This window comes from Varroa destructor, unplaced genomic scaffold (assembly GCF_002443255.2).
Source record: "Varroa destructor unplaced genomic scaffold, Vdes_3.0 BEIS01000001.1, whole genome shotgun sequence".
Classification (NCBI taxonomy): Eukaryota; Metazoa; Arthropoda; class Arachnida; order Mesostigmata; family Varroidae; genus Varroa; species Varroa destructor.
This window is the reverse complement of record NW_019211454.1, coordinates 21,283,578-21,306,423: the sequence shown is the minus strand read 5'-3', so window position 1 is coordinate 21,306,423 and position 22,846 is coordinate 21,283,578. Positions and strand designations below refer to the sequence as shown.

General features: G+C 38.9%; 2 protein-coding genes across 7 annotated transcripts in view; both read left to right on the top strand.

Annotated features, from left to right (window-relative positions):
- Window positions 1–13: 13 nt before the first annotated feature.
- Window positions 14–5,112, top strand: LOC111255263 (1,5-anhydro-D-fructose reductase-like). 2 transcript variants are annotated; one of them, XM_022817030.2, is made up of 7 exons: window positions 14–89; window positions 216–303; window positions 724–891; window positions 2,993–3,202; window positions 3,871–4,082; window positions 4,414–4,492; window positions 4,845–5,112. In XM_022817030.2, exons 1-7 carry the CDS (start codon window positions 28–30, stop codon window positions 5,052–5,054), a joined length of 1,029 nt encoding a protein of 342 aa, XP_022672765.2. In that variant the 5' UTR covers window positions 14–27; the 3' UTR covers window positions 5,055–5,112. The 2 variants fall into 2 exon arrangements, with proteins under 2 accessions (XP_022672765.2, XP_022672766.2); XM_022817031.2 differs by lacking the exon at window positions 724–891.
- A 1,065-nt stretch (window positions 5,113–6,177) lies between these two features.
- Window positions 6,178–22,846, top strand: part of Dlic (dynein light intermediate chain) — a 63,974-nt gene continuing 47,305 nt past the window's right edge. For 3 of the 5 annotated variants that reach the window (XM_086992871.1, XM_086992861.1, XM_086992865.1), the window contains exons 1-11: window positions 6,178–6,333; window positions 10,039–10,112; window positions 10,283–10,428; window positions 10,999–11,229; window positions 11,816–12,004; window positions 12,316–12,551; window positions 14,114–14,225; window positions 14,607–14,630; window positions 18,614–18,721; window positions 20,892–20,957; window positions 22,127–22,162. In XM_086992871.1, coding sequence (XP_086848997.1) covers window positions 6,239–6,333; window positions 10,039–10,112; window positions 10,283–10,428; window positions 10,999–11,229; window positions 11,816–12,004; window positions 12,316–12,551; window positions 14,114–14,225; window positions 14,607–14,630; window positions 18,614–18,721; window positions 20,892–20,957; window positions 22,127–22,162 — 1,317 coding nt within the window. In that variant the 5' untranslated portion in view covers window positions 6,178–6,238. The other 2 variants (XM_086992875.1, XM_086992880.1) reach the window with 2 other exon arrangements.

Genomic DNA, 22,846 nt, shown 5'->3' with positions numbered 1-22,846 from the left:
TATGTAAGGCTCTTGATACTTACAAGGATGGTTATATGTTGCAGGTATCATTCAAAGCGACGTTACTTCCGCGTGAGGCGCTCGTTTAGGTTTGTTTTCTACCTGTAGATACCTTTGTTGATCGACATGAAAAACGAAAGTGTATGATTAGACTATCGATAAGGCAGTAATCGGCTTATCGTGTAACCATCTTGTATGTTCATTGATAATTATAGCGAAAACTCCGTGATGGCAAATGTGTGTCCGAAAATTAAGCTCAACGATGGGAACGAGCTCCCCGTGCTCGGTCTTGGAACTTGGATGGTATGGCTCTAGAAAGGCTTAACTTTGTAACCAACTTGAATTAGCAACCGTGTTTTTTAGAGCTATATAATAGTGTGTAATGATAGACTGCTAAAAATTGTGCGCACTTTGATTCGTGTATGAGGAAATTCTATTCGGTTTCTAAGTACGTTGTAATATGTAGCAGACCAAATGAGAAGCCAAGAAATACCAGTAAATAGATAATCTTAAGACTTAAGACGACAACGTTTCTTTCAATTTTTATAATAAAAACCTTTTAAAATCCTAAAGAATGTCTTCAATTTGTCTACGTATGTCTTCAGTTTGCTTCGAGGAAAAGTTGCACGCAACCGCCATGTGTAATGCGGCAATTCATTTACCAGTATCAGAATGGAGAGATTTCAGCCTAATTAACCTGTTTTTGATTTGATGACACATTAGGTTGGACCAGGTGAAGTATATGATGCTGTGTGTCACGCTATAGATATCGGCTACCGTCATTTAGACTGTGCACTTGCCTACGAAAACGAGGATGGTATTGGTAGGGCGATTGCGGATAAAATCAAACAGGGAGTTCTGAGCAGAGACGATTTGTTTGTGACAAGCAAGGTAGGCCAAGCAATGCATAGATACGCAAGAGCTACTGGCAATAATAGCTGCCTGCTTTGATTTTAAGGAGGTTATTTATCGATAACTTGAAGTAAGTTATCATTAATTTCTTCAGTACACACAGTTACCAGCAACGTAAGTTGATTGCGTATAATCAAAGTACACAAATTACAAGTGACTAGCTTCCTCATCATAAAAGATTCTAAGGCTTTAATCGTACGTAGGATATAAAAAAATATTTTCTTCTAGAAAATTATATGTGCCTATTATATGAAATATGCTGAAACAGTTATAGAATTTCCCCAGTACCCGTTATTATGGTAGAATCAAGAAACCAACAGCGAAGTAGCCAGTATTTCAGATTCATGTCTTAATCGCATTATTTGAAGTCAAATCTGTTAGTGCAACTGATACACACTCGGTTCTATCCTCGCGCCACCTCGGTAACAATTTTTGAACGAATCCCACCGGGGTATATCGATCGAACGATAGAGTACTATCGGTAAATTCATTTTCCTCATCTTGTCAATAACCGCTCTGGTGATTACTACAAAAAAATGAAGCCGCTGTAACTTCGCCTGAATAGGACAATTGTCTAGTTTGATCTATTGATGCATCGGCAGTTAGGAACACTGTCGCAGGTTCGTAACGAGAACGTTCGTGAGTATCCGGCTATCATTTTATTACATAGGTGCCCTACGTAATCCATTGATGTATTATCGTGTTCTTAAAAAATAAGCAGGTCAAACTTGTCACGGATATCCGCCACAGCTTCTTTAACGATTTAAAGGTGCTTTCGTTACTAAAGGCCAGTCGTGAAGTGTAACCTATAGTTCTATCCTGCGGTACCTGTGAACTACTTTTAAAGAATATTTGTCGAGTTACCGAAAATACGTATGACTCTTGCACCCCTTCGGTCATATTGTAAATCCAATCTGCCGAAAACGCGGTAGCATTGTCCTACCAGCTAGACATGATGGAAATGAGGTATGTTTTTTTCGCACCACTTTTTTGGCGCTGTCTGTAGGATGATGCTCATGATTGATTCATGGGCGGTCAATTCTGTGCAGACAAAATCCAGGGTCGTAGATGACATATCCTATACGATCTCATACAATCTTGAAAATCGTTCGCATCCAGTCTCTCAGTAAGCGCGTTTGCCTGTCTACCTATTATAGAGGGTGAACTAAAGATAAAGAGATGGAATTCTGAAGAAACCATCTTCGATGGGTCTCCCATTTCCTTCCACGATCAGGGAACTAACAGCTTGTGTACAGGACAACTTGTTCTATGCGATCTCAGCGATAGACAACTATATACCTAAACAACGTATGTAGATTTCGTGAAACTTTCAATCTAAGAGAATAAAAGTTCAAGTGAACATATTTGATGCTACAGCGTCATATTTGGCAATATGATATCATCCATAGCAATGGATGACACATTCATCCGTTTCGACTTAATTCAGGACGTATTTTGTGCAGGACGTACTTAATACGGCAACTAGACCGCTGCATGTATATCAAAAGAACTTATTAAGTGGTTCTCTAACTAATCAAGTTGAACGAAACGTGTGCGTGGAAGCGACCAACAACCAAAATACTTTGCGGAAAGGCTACAGCAGTTACATATGTGGATCGATATTGAATCGCTCAGAAACCTCAGAACATCCGATTGTGTATAAGACGATTCCAGCACAACAGTCTTCCTTAGATAATCGACGTGCGGATTACTAAGCATGTACATTCTGGAAATACTCTTTTCCAAAAATAGGTTTTTGGCCATTGTAGCATCTCTACCATCAAGTAATGATATCAATCTAAAAAAGTGTATTTTTTGAGGACTTTGAATTGGGATCCACTGGCCTATGAGTTGTATTTGGTGTTAGCAGCCGATACATGCGTCGAGATACGGCAAAGAAGTTCTTGAAAAAACTTTTGCAAAGGGAGTGTCTACGATGAAGTCGCTAGAATGAAAATCTGCCGAGCATATTATACATACGAAGAAATTCTTGTTACAGTGAAGTCATTGAAATTGAAACGCATACAGATTGGTGTACGTGGGACCTTCACCATTATGAATTGCCTATTCTTCTCAACAGAACTGGAATACCTATCGATCCTCAGAGGAAAAGGTGCTCGAAGGTTTCCAAAAGACAATGACAGATTTGAAGCTCAAATACTTGGACCTGTACCTAATTCATTGGCCGTTCAGCTGGAAAGAGGATGGAGAAATCTTTCCTAAAGATGATAAGGGCGGCTTCTACACAACAGATGCTGACTTCATGATAGCTTGGAAGGCAATGGAAAAGGTACTACGTTTAAAATAGCTGTAAAAAAAAGAGTCGCTAAGATGTTTACCATTATTCAACTTAATACACAACTTAATAACTAAATGTTAATCCTATATGAACAAACAGTGATGGTCTGCTCCCGCAAGTGATCATTGTTTCCGTTACGCATTGTTAAGTGTCTTCGGTGTTCCTATATTCATATGTAAATACATACATAGCAAGAATATATTCATACGATATTGCACGTATCATATGTTTTTTTGATTCTATATATTATAGCTCTTGAAACGGAAATTGCTACAGCCAAATAATATTAAAGAGAAACTATATATATATATATATATATATATATTATATCATACATTAACGTCTTACATGCGGTGCTTTTTCCAGCAGTGTAACGTTGATTGTTATTAGCAATTAAATGCTATTTTTAAATTAATGGAGCGAGGATAGATTTACGGAGTTCCATTAGCTCCGTGAATCCATTCTCTTTTATTATTTATTATTTTTTGTTCGTATTTAGAAGTTAGCCTTTCACCTGGAACTTAACAACCTTATTAACAGTAATATACTGCGGCCTTAAGTAGTCATAGCATAGTTGATCGTTTACGTACCAGTATACCTATTTAACGAGGCATCTCTTTTTTACTTCAGAAAATTAACACTATTGGAATTAATTTCAGCTTCAAAAAGCCGGCAAGGTCCGCAGTATCGGCGTGTCGAACTTCAACAGTGAGCAGATTAGCCGAGTCCTTGCTGAAGGCTCGGTAAAACCGGTTACTAACCAGGTAGAAAGTCATACGTACCTGCAACAGGAAAAGCTTCGCGCATTTTGTGCTGAACATAATATTGTCATCACAGCGTACTCTCCACTTGGTTCACCCTACAAGCCATTGTACGCAGGTTCAGTTCCCGGACCTTGTTCCATAAATGTCCAGCTCATGCCACAAAATCTTTAAAACCGATCTAGATTGGGTTTGTTTCTATGATATAACAGTTTAACAGTCACTACATTTTGTCAAACAGGACGGAAGCCTCATATACGCATAGTCAATTCCCATCGCAATTTAGAAACTTTCTTGGAAATCTAACGTATTCGACTAACACCATAATATTATTTGATATATTTGACCCTAATCTACAACCACCTTCGCTTCAGACAGCGCTGATAGTTTCTAATAGGTCATAAAATTAAGGACCACTATTTTCTCCGCGCGTTGTTACAGTGCCTTGGATGGGCCCATTCCAATAAAGCACCCAGCGTTAATCGATATTGGCAAAACACACGGGAAGAGCCCGGCCCAGGTACCAGTATAAAGCAATTCCGTATTATTTGATTCGTGATACTCAGATTGTGTCGCTTGATATAAATGCCTGCCGGCACTTTTTCACAGCTTCAACTTCCAGCGTTTTGAAATTTTACATTCATATATACAAACCCCGCATAAGCTGTGTATCTTCATGAATTATATACTTGTCACTCAGTCAGTTATTAACACCCTTACGCAGGCAAACTTAATAATGATAATATCGAGAAAAGTGGTTGATTTTTTGTTTGAACTTCACTATATCCGTTAAGCTTTGCGACAGAAAACAGACTGAGATTAATTGAAGGTTGTTTTTTTTGTTTATTAAAAATAACATAAAAAATTCACAGGTAATGCTCCGGTTCCAGCTGCAGCGTGGTATAGTTGTCATACCAAAATCAACAAATTATGAACGAATGAGGGAAAATTTTCAGTTATTCGATTTTGAATTAACGCAGAGCGAAATGAATACGATCAAGAAACTAGACAAAGCCTACAGATTTGTATCGATGGATGCCATGAAATGTCATAAGTATTTTCCCTTTGGTATTGAATTTTAATTTTGACGACTGTTCTATTGTCATCGTATTCAATAAAGCTGTGTTTTTATTCATCTACCATCTAGTCATTTTTCATCTAGGCAATCCCTTTAGACTCGCTACCTTCTGGACGGAAATCTATGTATGGGTGTTCATTACAGATCATTATTTATATATATCATCGATATTACAGTTTGTTTGTAATAACTTAACAGCTAATGGTAAATTCAGAATATGCAATGTTATCCAGTCTTCCTAGATGAGGATTTTTTGCCGAAAACAAAAATAACTTCCTTTACTAATAGAAGCGTTATAATATTTAGAAGAATTGTCAAAAACATATAAAAAATTGTGGTTTTATTGGAACAAATACCATTGACAGTGATCATAGATTAGGGGTAGTCATATATTTTGTTAGGGCTTATCTTCTTATCATTTGTAATTCACGTTCAAAGCGTATAGTCTATACCGATATTTCTACGTTCCTAGAAGAAGTCTAAGCTAACATATACTTCTTCGTGATCATTAACTTTGTGATTTAGCATAAACGGTAGAGTCACACGGATTAACTAGTGAGAAACACTACGTCTCAAGGACAAAATCATATTTATAAATAGTGTAGCTTATGACGGCCCCCACCAGCGGTTTGTTGTCGTTTCAGCAAAGAGACCCATTGCCCTAGAAGGGCCCTTGCCAGCTCTTCGTCATTTGGAATATCCTGATCCGTTTCTTTTTACAGGCGTCGCAAGCAGCCCATGTACCGAACATGTAGTGGTGTAGCATACAATAACAGTGGCGTGATTTTTAACCGGATTTTTTCTTGTGACAAAAAAACAGTAATATTTTTTTGTAAGGTTTGTATAAGGTAAAAAGAAACGGACTAGGTTTTCTAACCGGGATCTGATAACATGAACAGATGTTTTTCTTTCAATGTTAAACGTTGGCAGAGGAATGACGCTTTTCAGACTAATGCTGTGAAATGATTTTGTGGAACATCGGTTAGTACTGCACTACTAGTGATTATAACTGAATATAACCAACTCTTTTGAGAGTTGGTAGGCCACCAATACGTCATTACCCCTCATCGTTGACTGGGATTTAAATTATCGCGCCTTGCCCACATGTCCCAACACTCCCTGCGCCATAAGCCACATTGGGCCTAGTTAACAATCAACGCCCGTCCCTCTCTGTTAGGAAGTGAGAATATGGCGACTTGCTTAGTTTCTTCCACACAATCTAGCAGATTGGAAGCAGCCATGGACGACAAAAGTCACGAAAACGGCGAACCTCAGAATATATGGTGAGCTGACTATATGACAACGGAGTGTGTGAAGTGTTATTATCTAGTCTCTAAATTGTCTGTTGTTGCTTGCTGAAAAGACCTTTCCGGCAAGTCAAGACCAGATACAGTTCAGTTTCATACAGAAAAAAAAAGCTAATAATGTGGAGAAGTGTCGTTCAACGCTGGGGCGTACTTGTCAATGTGTGGTGTGATACGCCGTGAATAGGCTGATTACGACGGTTCTTAATCATCGATCTAAGCTTGATCATCGCTAAGGCCTGTCAAACTGCCGAACCCATCATATAACTTATCCACGCCGGCCACAAACATCAAAATAGATTATTGGAAGCAGTTAAAAACTGGCAGGTTGTACCCGGCTGAGCAGGTGATGATACTATATCTTCGCTATCTTCAATATGCAGGTGCCGCTTGCGTACCTTTTTACGTAGTAACATAATATTGTTCATATCTTACTAGGCATACGACCGCAAAACGTGTCGGTGCTGCCTCTAGGCGCGTGTCACCGGTGTCGACAACTGCGATGACACCGTCGGTTCTTATATAATGAAATTCTAATAGTTACTTTTGTAACTCGAAATTCTCTCTCGTGATGCTGGGCCTAGTTTAACTAAATGGCGCTCAATTTTTTTATTTGTTTGAGATGAGTTTTGTTGGCGATATACGATGCGGGAAATGGGATCCCTGGGGAAAGAGCTGTTCGAATTATGCCGTGTCGTATGACTAGTAAAAGCTAATTATCCTTTTACTATGTTTAGTGCAGCTTTTTTTAAATCAGGTGGTATCAAATCCAGTGGCATAACGTTAGGCGATCCAAAAGCCACATGTTGAAAGGCGATGATGGGAATATCTGGAGACTTTTGATTAGTTGATGGTCGTAGCTTATTTCTATGTGGGCTTTGTTTTCATGGGGTTGATGATGCCGGCAATGAAAACCGGCTAGCCATTCATCCCGAATGGATTACACTGTGAATGACGTGTGGAATTTTTTTTGTCCGCAAAACATGGAGATATTTCGGTTCTCGCTGTTTTGTGGTGTCCGTTGCATTTTAGCTACTTTTAATACAAATCATGCTGGACTGCCTTTCCTAATATTGTCTATAAACAGGCATACTTCTGTAGACGTAGTTGCGTTTCTGGTGTCTGATGTCAAGCTTAACATGAGACATTACATATTCCTGATCTGGCGGCCGTGTGTGCCGTGATGGGCTATACGACTAGTAACGGAAGGGTGGAAAATGATTCAATAATTCATCCAGTATAAGCCAAATCGGGAGCCTATCGGACGGACGAAAAAGTCGCAATTGTATACTTGTAAAAGCCAAAAGGATAACATCTATAAATGTGTATTTGTGAATCTGGTCTGTTTGACTGTGTTCAGCTTTTGCCACAATTCAGTTGCATCTGCTGTGTTACGTAAGAGCCTTTGGTATCCGTGGCTTGTATCAACCCCGTAATAGCTTAGTGGATAACGTGTTTTTGCGTGCTTATCTTAGGGATACGTTATAGTGTAGGTTCAAACTCGGGCACTGATAGACAGATTTTGTTTTGTGCTGGGAATCAGCCAGCCGTCTATCTAATGGAACTATGCCTAACGGCTATACCGAACGTAAAGCTCGAAACATAGAGAGTTATGTTAACTAAGCCTATGTATCATATTTCGCGGCAAGTCGTAGATCTCCACGTTACCCTTATCAATTGTACAGTCATTTAATTATAGAGTAGGTATATAGTATCTAACTTGAAACGATCTACGTTGAAACGACTGGTTGATCCGCATTAATAATGTTTGGCCAGTGACCAAAAATTGGGCAAAGAAGCAATTGAAGAACTACATCGATCTTGAAAGCCTGTTTTGATTTGTTACCATTAGGTAAAAATAAGTTTGCAGCACACATGGCTCTAGGAATACCTTTTGACATATTCAGTCCTTTATTAATGAGAAATACGAGAAATAAGAGTTATTCTACTAAGATATTCACTTAGATACAAATGAGTACACATTGTTTCAAATTTTAGGCCTGGAAGTGCGGTGAAGTATTTTTTCAAGCAACTGATCTTAAGTACAAATGAAAGTTTGTCTACGTCCTGCTTCGAATTCAGATTACCACATCTCCCGAAATTTACATATTACAACTACACCATCACGTAGACTCCATATAAATACCATATGAACAACTGATTTTTCCTCTGAGCATCTCATTAAGAGTGTCTGTATATGGTTTGAATCGGAAACAGGTACTTTTTGCAAACGAGCCCATAGTAACTTAGCACCAGCTGTATAATAATCGCGTTTCAGTGTCAAATTTTTGTTCTGTAATGGCGGTTCCAAACATCTATGAGCTGAGTAAAACTTAAAGATCCCTATCGTCATTCTAGGTTTAGTGTTATAGAATTATCTAAAATGTTATTTCTTCATTCATGTTGTCTTTGATTATAGTATTATTGTATTATATATATTATATTATATTTCCCTTTGCATCGTCGTTTTTGGTATTTATTTAGCTCGATAATCACACATCTTCGTCAACCTGAAATACGTATAAGGCTGGCTTGACATCAAACCTTTTTTCCGTTCAAAAAATCGCGAACTATAGATAAACAAGTGAAGGTGACTATGACTGAACATATACCACCTCCTTTTTTTAAAAGCAATTCTTTTGATAATTGTAAATACCATTCATTCATATACGAGCTGCATTGTTTGAGCTGATGTCCGTACATTAGCCGTATCGAATATGCCAGCGGAATAGTTTGAAATTAAAGAACCAGGAAATCTTAATATGGACCAAAATTAGGCTTTAGTCATTACTACCCACACTCTTCAACACATACCTTGTTAAAAGATACCTTGTTGCCTAGAGGAAAATATTTGATATGGATGAATATCAGTAATTCTTGCATTTAATTTTCTAAATATTAGTGAAAGATCGACGTCAATTTTACACTGTAATATATATTTATATTAATAAACAAAAAATATATATTTATATAAATATTTATATTAATAAAAAAAAGTTAATATAAAATAATAATAAAAAATCTATAATCATAATAATATTTTTCTATGTCCACCATCTTTACCGTTCAATTAGCAGAAATAATTATTTGCCGGTCTGATTTGCGACTTTGTTTGTAGTCTCGTCGATAAGTCACCTAAACTGCTGATTCGACCCTTTGTTACGATAGTGTGGGTGAAAGAAATCCCGTAACGGGTTGCTCCGTCATATACTCGACATTCAGTGTTTAGAATGCCTTGGCAGAACTTGAAAGCCCTATGATTTTAGTATTTTTATGCATAGGCAAGCCTCTTTGATGAGACTCGCTGCAGATCTTTATTGTGGCTGTCTTAGTGATGCGATTTGACACAATAGAAGACTTAAATCCCCTTTCATAAATAATAAGGCACACTGTAGACGAAAATATTAATTCATGGAAGGTTTAAAACATGTATACAAAAAACTTGAATTTTGGGAACTTATCTAAAGGAAGAAGTTAGAAAAGCGCCGAAGTTAAATCTAAACCTGTTCTACTGGAGATAATCGCAATTATCATGTACGGTGCTGCAGTGGACTATATGGAATAAAGGGAATTATCAAGGACAACGTTATATTGGTAAAAAATAACTATTAGTGCATATAAGACAGCGAAATACCCTTCCTTCTCCTACAATCAACTTCATATCCATATACCGACTTCTTGCAGGTCTTCCATTCTAAAGCAGGTGCAAAGCAGTCAACCCAACAAACTTCCCTCACAGAAGAGTTTACTCGTTCTCGGTAAGAAGTGTACCCTTAAAAATGATAACTCTACACAATTCTTCGAATATATCATCTTAATGTATCCGGTAAAAAGTAATGTATTTATAACAAAAACGATATTGCTTGCTTATTCAGTTACGTGTATATAATCAATCAAACTTCACTATGACGTCCATCTACGTTCTCAGGTGACAATGAAGTTGGTAAAACGACTCTCATGGGAAAATTGGCGGGGTCGACAACGGATGAATCTAGAAAAGGCTCTGGTCTCGAATATCATCATTTACTGATCAAAGATGACTACACTGAAGACACAACGCGGCTGGGTGTGTGGGTAAGTTGTCAATTTTTATTTTCCTTTTGTCCTGGGACTATGCTTTTAAAATTGAGCTTTTATAGTTTGCCCAACGATTGAGTTTATAATCGATGATAAATGGGAATAACAGCCGCAAGCAACACTCACAATAGTGATAATGTGTCTATCCATTAAATTGAAGAACTGGTCGGTTCGAATTTTAAACGAGAATTATTTGTTTTCGTGCTAAAGATTAGCGCTCTAGTGTAATGCTAACGCAGCTTTGGAAAATCAAAACATATATGTATGCACCTTAGTGAAAATATCAAAAATTAAGCATAAACAGCAGTTTGTGCGCTTAGTTACTAAAACAGAAGTTAGGATGGAAGGGAGGATGAGATCCACACAGATTTACTATCAAACAATTATTGCACGTTTCATATAAGTTAATGATAAACTTTGCCTTTTTACTGCGAGTGCGTTGTATGAGAGAACAATATAGATTAAAAAACTGTACGCTAATCCACAATGGAACCTGATATTTAAATAAGCACGATACCTGGACACTTTGAATTAATCCTTTCTTTTTATTTATTTATCTGTATTCAGGTATTGGATGGCGACCCTTGGCACCGTAATCTGTTACGGTTTGCTCTTAACGAAGAGAATCCTTCAATGCAGGATACCATGGTTGTTCTCACAGCGTCTATGGCCGTTCCTTGGAGCATCGCTTCTTCGCTTGAAGCGTGGGCCAATCTCCTTGAAGAGCACATTTCCAGACTCAAACTCAACCCCGAGTATGTAGAGGCGTGTAAAAAACGTATCCTCAGACGTTTCCAGGTAATTATTGTGAATCCTTGTGAGCTTTTGGGGCAATTTTAAATAGGGCAATCATTATTTTTTTTTAATATAAGTGGCTCTATTGTCTTCAAGTTGAATTGGTGCGTGATATCATTTTAAACCTTTCGGATTAACCATGCAGGTCACATGACTTCAGCTGAGAGAAAAGCAAAGGTTTCCAAGCTAATCATTAGCTGGTTTTCTATTTAACAAGGTTTTGTCTAATGGGCATGCAAGAAGAAAGAGTAATTATATCACTTTTTGTAGGTTCTACCTTCTTACTTACTGTCATTAAATTAAGATCTGAAGTAAGGATGGCCGTCGTTCTATTCATGGTTGCTATGGTAACGTCAAAGCTCGTAAATGGAGCGGCATGGTCTTTGCGGTTAATACGCATATCTCTGCCGTAGTAACTATGGATAAGTTCTGGTATTCGCTGGAACTACACTGGGTCCAATGTCGGTACTGGCAGATCGTATGCATGAGTTGAAACAAAGTGACAATTCATTCCAGTACACAAAGGTCAATTACCCTAGCAAGTATGAACATTTGCGTCCTCAAACCTGTTCCCTTTTAACCTGTGCAGGAATATACGGATCCTGGAGACGAAGTGTCAAATGGAGGGGGCGATACTAGTCCTATGCGACGTTCATCTACCGCTCAAACCTTTTTAAGTGAATCAATTCACGAGCGAGACGAACGGGAATTTCTGCCCCTAGGAGAGGAGACGTTTACCCACAATGTTGGCCTTGATATGGTTGTCGTTATTACAAAGGTAATTAGTTAAACCCAATTTAAATTAACGTAATTTCAGCAGTAAGCTAAGTAGCGAGTATTGTATAACCATTATTATTAGCATTATGTTATCCAAATTGTTGTAAGCTAACAAGTTTAACTATCTCGCATTTCCGAATATGTTTCTTAGTTATGTTCCGCTCGCGAAATGTCTCTCTAATAGATGTAGACAGAAATAACTTTACTTTTTTTTAATAATGATCGTGAAAAAACGTGTATTTATAATAGTGTTGAATATAAATGTGTATGTGTTGTTTTTCCCTCTGTCGATTTATGTCTATTGAATTATAGACGGACACAATGCCCTTGTTGGAGAAGGAACATGAATATCGTGATGAGCATTTCGATTTCATTCAACAGTGGGTTCGACGTTTCTGTCTCCGATATGGAGCAGCCCTGGTCTACACTTCAGCCAAAGAAGCAAACAATTGTGACCTTCTATTTAAGTACATTTCGCATCGTATGTATGGGGTACCGCACAAATTCGTCACCCCTGGTCTTGTAGTTGAAAAGGAGAGCGTATTTATGTAAGTGTTCATTTTAGTTTGATGTAAGTAAACATCTAACCTACTTTTTTCGCTAGTAGATACGAGCTAAGCTGGCAAGGCTGTGCAGTAAATACTGTCGAGTAGCAAAGCTAGCAAGTAAATAAAATCTAAAATGGGAATTAACTTTATTGCGTGTAGGCTCTTCGTCGGAGTTATATTCGACGTCACCATATTACATAATTTTCAATTTAATTTTATATTTATTAAAATAATATGAATTAATGAATAATTCAATAAATAATAAATTAAACTTTAAATATACTGGGTCGGGGAGAAGTATTGACCGTTTTTTTAAGACAAAACTGAACCACATATTTTTATATTCGAAAATAATATAATCACGTTAAATCTATGCCATTTTGATCGGTGACCTCCTGCCATTTTTTTGGCAGTATCATGCAGTTATGACTACGGAACTTTGGAACTTTGGTGGACGGATTTCTGGAAGAAAGATTGTGATGAGTTATATTTACATCTATATACTTAAATAATGCTATATTTAAGGGCATTCGGAAGAGACCCAAGCACACGATGGTTTGGTGGCGCAAGATCATGGACTATATTGCGGGTGCATTAAAATTCCCCACCCAAGTTCTATTCATTTTTGCCGGGTATATAAAGACGTATGTGATTTGACATTGCCATGGTGGAGAACGACGCCTATTCCGTTCACTAGCTCCAGTTGATCTCCTTTAGTCGTTTGTTGTAGGTTGTTGGCGGTAAATATACGAATCAGCGTTTTACCAGACGGCAGTAATACATAATACACGATTCCTTTACAATCCAAAAGGGTATCATTTTTTTGCCGAAAGCCTGGGCATTGCCACAGATTGTAGTGCGCATGTTTTTTATTTACTCATTATTGATGTATGTTTTCTATCTATCATCACCCATGATCAATGTCTTTAAAAATGACTCAACTTTGTTGCGTTTCTGTAAAGCCCCGCAAATGAAAATATGGAAAAAACATCCATTTAGTAGCATCCGATAGCAACTAAATATCAAGCTTTTTTTGCGGCCAGCTTTCTTCAAACTATTTGGTGATAAATGTTTAGTTCATTAGCGGTGTCATAGCCACTCACGTATCCATCTTGTTTAACTTTTGCAATAATTTTATTAACTTCTTTCGCAGCTGATCGACCATAACGAGAAGTATTTTTCACGTCGAAATATCCAGAATAAAAGCGACAAAACCATTACTGAGCCGTACCCTCACTGACGCATATTGGCAGTATACAGCACAGATTTTTTTTATGGACTAGGGTAGCATTTGTGGTGTTATCACAGTAAAATTGTAAAATATAGCAAATTCTTGTAGTATTTATCTTCAACATGTTCTATCTTTAAGTTCAATAAAGGCATTCTAACAATGTTAGCACATCTACGATCGCTAAATATAAGCTTTCAAGCGACTATAACGGCGATCCGACGCAACTCATATTGTCCAGGATATCTGACTTTAAATCCATCTAATTAGAATAATTTTTCCGATAACTCATATATAGACGGTTTAGAATGTAGTTTTCATGTGATGCTTTCAGACCCTCTGGGTGGGATAGTGAAAACAAAATTGCAATATTATATGAGAATATAAAATCTGCAAATCCCGACGACAGCTTCTCTGAAGTAATTATGAAGCCTCTCGTTCGAAAGGTGAGCTTTTTCCCATGGTCATGATTTCCATAATCCATAATCAAAACAGTTGTGCATATTGAGTTGTAATATGGACAATACATTTTTTAACCTTAGCCACATAGCACTGAACTTATAACGCACAACAAGTATTTAGTAGTAATAAATAGTTTTTCTGAGTATTTTGGCGGTTTTAAGATGATTGATCGATTGTTCGGTATGTAAGATTATCTAAGATTCATATGAAACTACTACGATGTTCTGTTACGGATCTGTAGTGGCAATTAGAACAGGGTCTCCTCTATGCAGCTTCCAAGCAGATTTCAAAATTTTCGTAGTCAGCTGTTTAATTTATTTAATAAAACGAAAAAATAATTTGTTTTTTTTTGACTTCTATTTTAGCCAAAACTAAAGCTGAGCCAACGTGTGAGTAGGACTGGGTGACCGCTCTGGCTTTATACCATATCCATCCAAAATAAATAGTATTAGTTATTGCAATTCGTCAATCTAACAACCTGCTTTTGTTTCGCACATGCATAAATTGCATTATCCATTAACAGCGACGTTGCTATGACCCGTCTGGATACATCTGTTATGCAAGAATTAGGTAAAAAAGGTAGTAAGCATTTTTCTTGCAACTACTATTTATAAGATTTAACGCTTTATTTCGTTAGCCTTTACACCCACATCAATCACCCGTCCACACCACTCACGTACATTTACCTGAACTATACAAGTACAAAAAATGTATGTTCGGTTCCTGTTTTCTATAGTGTATACCATTCTTTTATCGAACTATAGCAGTCGGATTTCATTATTGATGCTAGTTTGGTGGCAGCAATAGGTTTCAAGGGAATATGGATGACGTAAAGAATTTGCAGCAGGTTGAAAAGGCCACCCCGCTGGGTGGGCGGGAGTAGTGAACACTTTTCAACAGTGGCCACAAAGACAAATGGTTCCACGCGTCGGGTCGTATCTACGTGGCCTCTAACATCATGTGAGCTGAAGATCGTGACGCGGATGGACAACGGGACATTTTATAGCACAAATTGCACGACCGGTTTCCTTCAGAGAACGTCGTGTGTCCCATTTTCTTCGAGTCGAGGAAGACGGGAGAGGGATGCATGAAAGCCAAGCGGGTTCTCATGGACGAGGTGTAGCTCAATCACAACGCTGCGGGTTCGCTATACAGTACTAAAAAAAACAGCGAGCTCGACTTCCTCTGCGAACCTCATCGTGGCGGTAAATTTAAACTTGGCGCCTTAATTATTATTTTATTATTATTAATCGTGGCGCCTTGATCTAAATCGCCCCGCTTAAAATGCCGGAGCATCATGACGAGGAAAGGTTGTCTGCTTACCTTGGCCCAGACGGAATCTGTTATCGGTGCAGAGGCACTGCCAGGTTAATTGCTACCGTATGCGGCCGGCAAACGTCGAGTCAGGCCAGCGCAGTCTTGTCGCCGCTAAATTCATCGGGATCGTCAGCCTATCGGGGTTAGAAATTGACGTCGCAGACGAAAAGCGTGGAACTACTCCGGACCGCACTAGACACCGGTGCGGCCGTCCGTGCAAAACATCAACCCATGCTTCTGGTTTTGGCTGTTCAATGATTCTTCGAACTGGTTCAAGCTCAACAGCAACCATTAGCTGTCGCCGGAAAAGTACAGGTCGAGATCGGAAAGGATTAGGTCTTTACCTGATTCTCTCCAGTATCCTCGACAACTTGGAGCACGATATAGTCTTCGTGCTGCTATTATTCAGATACTATTTTGTTCTGGCTAGAACTAAATTAAGTGATATGTCACAGTATGTGTCGATTGGTTTCCATCTTGTCTTGGCCAAGAAATACTAGTTGGTTTCTTCAAAGACGCCGAAGTAGGTAGTCGTGATCGTCAGGTTGCTGAGGTCCAAATAGTTCAAACGAATGAGATCCTTAATGCATCTCCTGTAGGTACGGTCGTAACACCTCATCGCATAGTGGTTACTGATCTCGTAGTAACCACCCTTGAATGACGGTTAGTGTGTATAAAGGAAAGTTCGGTCGGGCTTAAAGATAGGTACCGCCAACGGATCGAAAGCCCGCCGAATGCTCCTCCGTCCATTAAGAAAGCCGCTCCAGTTTATTATGAGCAATCGCTTGAATTATTCTGCCGTATGCATTTGATGAGACCGCTGATAATGAATTCTGGCAGTTAATCGAGGAGCTGGGAGAGCTACTCGTAATGAACTTTGCCCAACAAATCATACCAACCGGTGATTATTAACGTGTCCGTTATAAGTATCATTAGGTTGCATTAGCGCAACAAGTTTGCATTGGGAAGTACAATGGATTTGAGATGACGACGAGATGGAGCTTTCGTCTAGTTCATGGACTCCTCTAGTCGTCTTGGCGAAGAAGCACGGTTCGATCCGATTTTGTAAAGTTTACCGCTTAAATGCGGTCACAGAGAAAGATGTTTTTTTCCTTGCCATGGTTCAACGATGCCTTTGACGTTCTAAAAAGAGCCGGGACGTTCTTCGTTTTAGACTTGACAAATTCGCCTGCGGTAGGTTGTGTACCTCAAATAAACAATTTCCTCGCTGGAAGTCATTCCTAATTCAAGGAACGTTGCGTCGATAGATCCCTTAGTGCCACCCGTTACTGTTCTTTAACTATGGAACTTCCTAGAATCGACGCCTTATGAACGCCAGCCCGTGTGGAACTTGTTAAAGACGAAAAACCGCCATACAATTTATTCATTCTTTTTTCTTCGGCCCCGCTTCACCAGAATGTGTTTCTGCCATAGAGAGAGTACCCCAAGAAGTGGATGCATCTCGCAATATTTCCGAATAGGTTTATCGATCAAGGTATAGGCTGATGCGAGGGGCGCCGATGTAGAGTCAATCTTCGACCACGTTAAAAATGTAGATCAACTGGTAGCCTATGCAAACGGGCATACTTCGGGGATACGGCATTTGTTAGAGATGGTGTTTGTAGAGGTAAAGAAATTGCAACCTACCGGCATCGATTCGTGATGATTTGCTGAAGTATCTGCAAAGTGAGGAAAACTTTCGTCTCACGCTGGTGCGGTGAGTCCAGGAGCTAGTGGAATACGAAGTGGAGCACCGAAGCGGCACGGCAAATTGTAATGTAAACGTGCTGTTACGGCTGCATGTGGCCACACTTTGGAAAAAGCAGCATGTGGCGGTGCTGGCCCGGAATCGCTTTCGTTCTGACGCTATAGAGATGTGGCGGTCCAAAGATGGAATGACCAGCCGATTTCTGCTGCGAAAGCCACGCTGTGCAATTCCGTTCTGTAGGGTTTTCCGCCGGTTCTCCGGCGCTCGTCTCAGTTGGCGGCATTTGCTCTTTGTCATCCAGACTACCCAGGCGTAATAAAAGCTGCCCGCCGGTTAATCCTTGCTATTTTCTAGAGAGGGGTTCATGAGTAAAGATATGGTAACACGTTGCCAGTTATGGAAGCGGACGAATTGAGCCACGAGCGCCGTATGCCCTAAACGACTGTAAAAATACCTTTCGCACAGATAGGTCTGGATTTTATGGGGATACTTCGCGTGCCTAAAAAGACGCCTCTATTCGTGCTAGTAAGTATAGGCTATAGCACCACTTTTCCCAACCATGCGTCAGTCCGGACTGTGGTAGAAACCTTTCACGCCCTTCGCGACGGGTATGGGTCAATGGACGCGATCTCTACAGATATCGCTAACTACTTCCAAGATTGACGCATGCAATTGTATTCAGCATGTTCAAAGATTCCGCCGTAGCCCACCCTCAAGCGAACGGAACGGTGGAGTGGATGATCCTCACGGTTACCGAATACTTCTCCACGTGTTGCATGACTCTTCTGTTCTGCGGTGCTCCAAGCGGGTGACCTTACAGTGAACACTACATACAACAAGACCCTAAGCGCAACGCCATTGAAGCTACCTAACGGGTTCAGAACCGTACTGCCAGAGAAGCCACTGGTCAAAACCCGCTCGTTCGGTACTTAAGCTGCGGGTAAAGGCCCATACCCGGCTTCACCAGTGAAGGGTAGCACCCAAAAAGATAACCCACCTGCGCCGAGAGCTTCGGTCAGCTGTGGTTATATACCACTTTCCCGACGGCCGATCAATCACGGTGATTCACCGAAGTGAACCGATAATATATTACCGAAGTTCGTTATTTCGTTTACTATATATTATTGTAATTAGTAAGTTAGAGAAAAAATAGGTAGAAAGATAACGTACAAGCGAGGTATAAATATATAGACGTTTCCTTCCATAACTAATACTTTTTACATAACTGTATTGCTAATTAACTCGTGAATGTAGCCTGCATCATCATGTCGACAGAAAGAAGCAGAACTATCAACTAACGAAAATGCGATATGTGTTTCCTTTATATGCTGTAACTTGGCTATACAGCCCATTTCGCGGGAGCCTGAGGTATCCGCCGATGAAGATCAGCGATTTCTCGATCGGCTCAACGTCGCGCTACAACAGATGCCCTCGAATAATACCACTACAAAAACGGTACTTTATTTATTCGTAGATAACTACAACAACTGCATTTGCCAGGTTTTCCTGTGGTTGTATGTATCATAAAATAATAGCGATATACGTATACGTTTTATATCATACCATTCGTAATCACATCATCGCAGAAACTAGTTTTGATATACTTTATTTTTACTTGTCTTTTTAACTTACCTTATTTTTTGCTTTTTATCCTTACGTTTTATATTGCAACTAATTAGGTGATTAAAGGGTACATGAGTGTTTTACATTCAATACAGGTTGTTGAAACATTTATACTTTAGGGGCTTGTAAAGGTTAATGGTAAAGCATGAACAACATGGATTCAAATTATTTGAGTCAGTTAATAAGAAGGGCCTTTTCGTCGTGGTGATTCTTGTCTCATTAAAAACGGCTAATTCCTATCCATGCGGATCTATCCTGCTCAGTCTGTATAGAAGGATCTGTAAAGATTCACATTATTGAATCCTTAAGTATTCAAAACAAATCCCTCAAATGTTGGTACACTTAAAGTGCACTATTTAATGCTGATTTGTGAATATTCCAGATCATTCTTCAATGTTCTAACTGTTAATTAAGCTCCTTTACAACGCAACGTAAATATATTTGAAGACAGTTTATTTGCGCACGCTCTTTTTCTGTAGCTCTGCACCTTCGGCCTTTATGAGAATCACATCGTACATACACGGAGCGACAGCTGTTGAAAACAGGCTTAAACCATACGAACTTGGGCAACTATATAGTGGCAAAATTTATGAGTGTGTATATAAACCAGGATTATTGCATCAATATTCGTAGGTTTAATTCCATTATTGGTGTAAACTTTTATAGCCAAAAACATCTTTGCAATTAGCGATTCAACACTGCGGAAAGCAAAAGAGGTATTTCGAAACAGTAAGATTTTTTTGAAGTCTAGTTTTTTCATCACATGTAGAATTTGTTTCATTATTATTATTCTAGTACCATTCTGTTTAATCTTTACGTAGTTTGACTTTCTTGCCCCCGAAACCAAATGCTTTTTGTGCAAGCATGTTTGTGCATGGGTAAAATAATTTTACCCATGAATTTAGGTGGGATACTGATGCTAGATCAGTTTTTGTACAAAGGAAATATAGATTTAATTGATAAAAAAAATTCAACAATATTAATAGTAATTGGACAACGTCTGCAAACAGCCGGCCGTTACGTGTCGAACCTGGGCAGTTCGAGTAATTAATTGAACATAGAACCCCACACCTTTGGGTCCTTCCTATACTATACCTAGAACAAACTTGTTTGCTATATTTCAACTTAAATTATGCCGGCATGTAGACGCGATGTTGTCCAACAACACCTTTGAGTTTCGGTAATGAATGACTAGTAGCCTTTATTTGCATACTAGCATGTACTCTTGTTATATTTACAATCATCGTTATCGTCGAATTGTTTATTCAAGGGTCAGTCTGCAAAAACATCTAATTTAGTTTTAGAGGCCGTACTTTTTGCTATTTTTATTTTCTTTACAAGGTAGCATGAACCACGAAACTTTACGAGATAGAGATGAATCCATCGTCTTTAGTAGCAGGCCACAATGAACCTTCACTTGAGTAATAAGGAAAAAAATACGTTCGCTGTTAAAATAATTATATTTACCGCTCTATACGTAGCAATATGTAGACCCATTCGACAGCTTGCTGTAATCTGACAGATAATCACAGATAAATAGTTTATTACTCTCTAATTCTAACACCTGTTCTCGTTTTGCAATCTACTGTTTGTTCGCTGGTAATCGCATGCTGACGTAACTTACCCTAATTATTGAAGTGACAAACGTAATAATTATTATCATTCCTTCGAAGCTTTGTATGATTTGGCCTGTCAGAGGTATCATAAACCCCAGAAACCCAGTTTTTTATTTAATTTTCCTTATGCTTGACATCTATTTCTACTTTTTGCTGTCGTTTAAAACGAAGTGTTGAGTTGATTCGAAGCTTGCTGTTGTTGCCGCTGCTGCCGGTGCTACTAGTAGCGTGGTTGTTGTTGTTGTTGATTTTCGTATCATTACGTTGTAATGCGTGTATGTTGTTGAACGTGTCGTTGCATTGGTCACATTTGTTTGTCTGTTGCGCCGTTGAGTGAATTGCGCGTGATGCAATTTGTGCTCTTTTGTGTGACGCTGCTATTGCAGACCCCGCTGAAGTCGGACCGAAGGTCATCCACCGGGCCCACGGGGATCACCGGTTCCGGCAAGAAGGTCTGTATCACCACCACTATCAGCAACGATCATCAGTGATCATCATCATCACCATCATCATCGTCGTCATCATCAGTTATTATAATCATTCTCCACCTATCAATCACATACCACCGCCACTATCTAATCTGATCGCTAAACCTCATTATATAATACGCTAAAGTTGTATACAGTATACTATAGAAAACGTATTATATATCACAGTTTCTCCCAATATGTGCTTCTCTACGTCATGAGGCCATTACCATTTCTGCTTTTGTAGCTAAAGGACTGTCTCTTGCAAGCGTCATCTGATGTATTCCTTGGCGAGGGTAAACCGAAACGAGCAGGCTGATAGTAGCCTTCCTAACCAAAAGCAAAGTTAGTTCATTTATAGTAGCATTATCGTAGTGGCATGTATGCCTTACGCCTACAGTGTAGATTAAAACATTGTTGTATTGCGTATCATTGCATTCCACGTCGTTGCTTGTTGAAAACCTATTTCATTATAGCTAGTCATAGTCGCCTTCAGAATGTTTCCTTGCTCCCTGCTCTGATCCGGTACAGTTTTCTTCTATGCTTATTCTTCTCCGTAATCCTTGCTATTCAGTCAAAGTAGTTCTGTAGGACAAAACACAATGTAACCAACCCATAGTATATCTTAGGTCTTTCAAGCCTGGCCTTAAAAAATGTAGGTAAATATACGTTTCGCTGTATATTTACAGTTGGAAATAATAGTTATATGATGCACGTAGGGGTTTCAACTGTGATGAGAAAAATGTCAGCGGCTTTGTGGGAATTATATTACGATTATAATATAGTGTCCCTCAAATACAATAACCGATAATGTTTTTTGCTGTTTTGTCATAGCTGACTATTAACGAAGAATCTCAGATATAAAACTGATACACTTTAGCGTTGTGTTGTAGTAAAATATCGTTTCTTTTTTATGTTGATTTTTCATTTTTTAATTTTAGGTAATCTTGTTAGTATGAAAGCCATAGCATTTCTCGTTTTATATTTATTTATGATGTTATTATTGGCCTGGAAAACCTGCTTTCAAATTTTGCTCACCTTGAGCCCGTAGCATACCTGATGAAGTGACTTCAATCAGCTAATTTCTTTAAATAACAAATTATTAATAATTAATTTTGACATTTATATGCGTCGTTGCGTCGTGAATCCACTAGGACGACCTGCCACTCTCTCTAAAGAACCTGCCGCAGGTAATATACCAGCCATTGATTCGCTATCGATTTAGCACCAGATTAGCGTTTCTCACGTGGCCACGTGGCTCTCCGTGCTCGATTGTGGCTTTAACTGCTATTCATTGTCTTTTTTTTCTGCTGCTGATGTTGCTATCGTTGTTCTCTTTATCACTGTCACCTCATTATACTGATGTCACTGGACGTCGTTCACGCTTACTTTCTCCTTGAACTTTGTGGTCGTGCACCTCTTAATCTCGTTGAACTGTCTGAGATGATATTAGCTAGTCATTCGATGATCTTGTCCTCAAACAGCACCCATATCATTGTTTCACTTTTATGTATTATCGCTCATTACACTGCACCGTCGCAAGCACCCAATCAGTCATCGATCATTCCCTCAATCTCACCGAACTTTTCTTTCCAGTTGTGCTTATCTATCACTCACTCATACTTTTGTATATATATATAATACGTATTTTCATATCGTAGATGAAAGCATCGCAGTTTCTATATGTTTTTCTAATGATTTCACCAATCAACAAAGCGTTAGGCACACTACGTTTTTAACTTTGCACAATACAGTGTTATGGTAAGGTAAGCTGTCCCTTGATCTAGTACGATATACTTAGGACGCATCGAGAATGGGAATCTATGGGGCTCTTTGGGGAGCGGTATGTATATACATATATATAGCCTGTTATG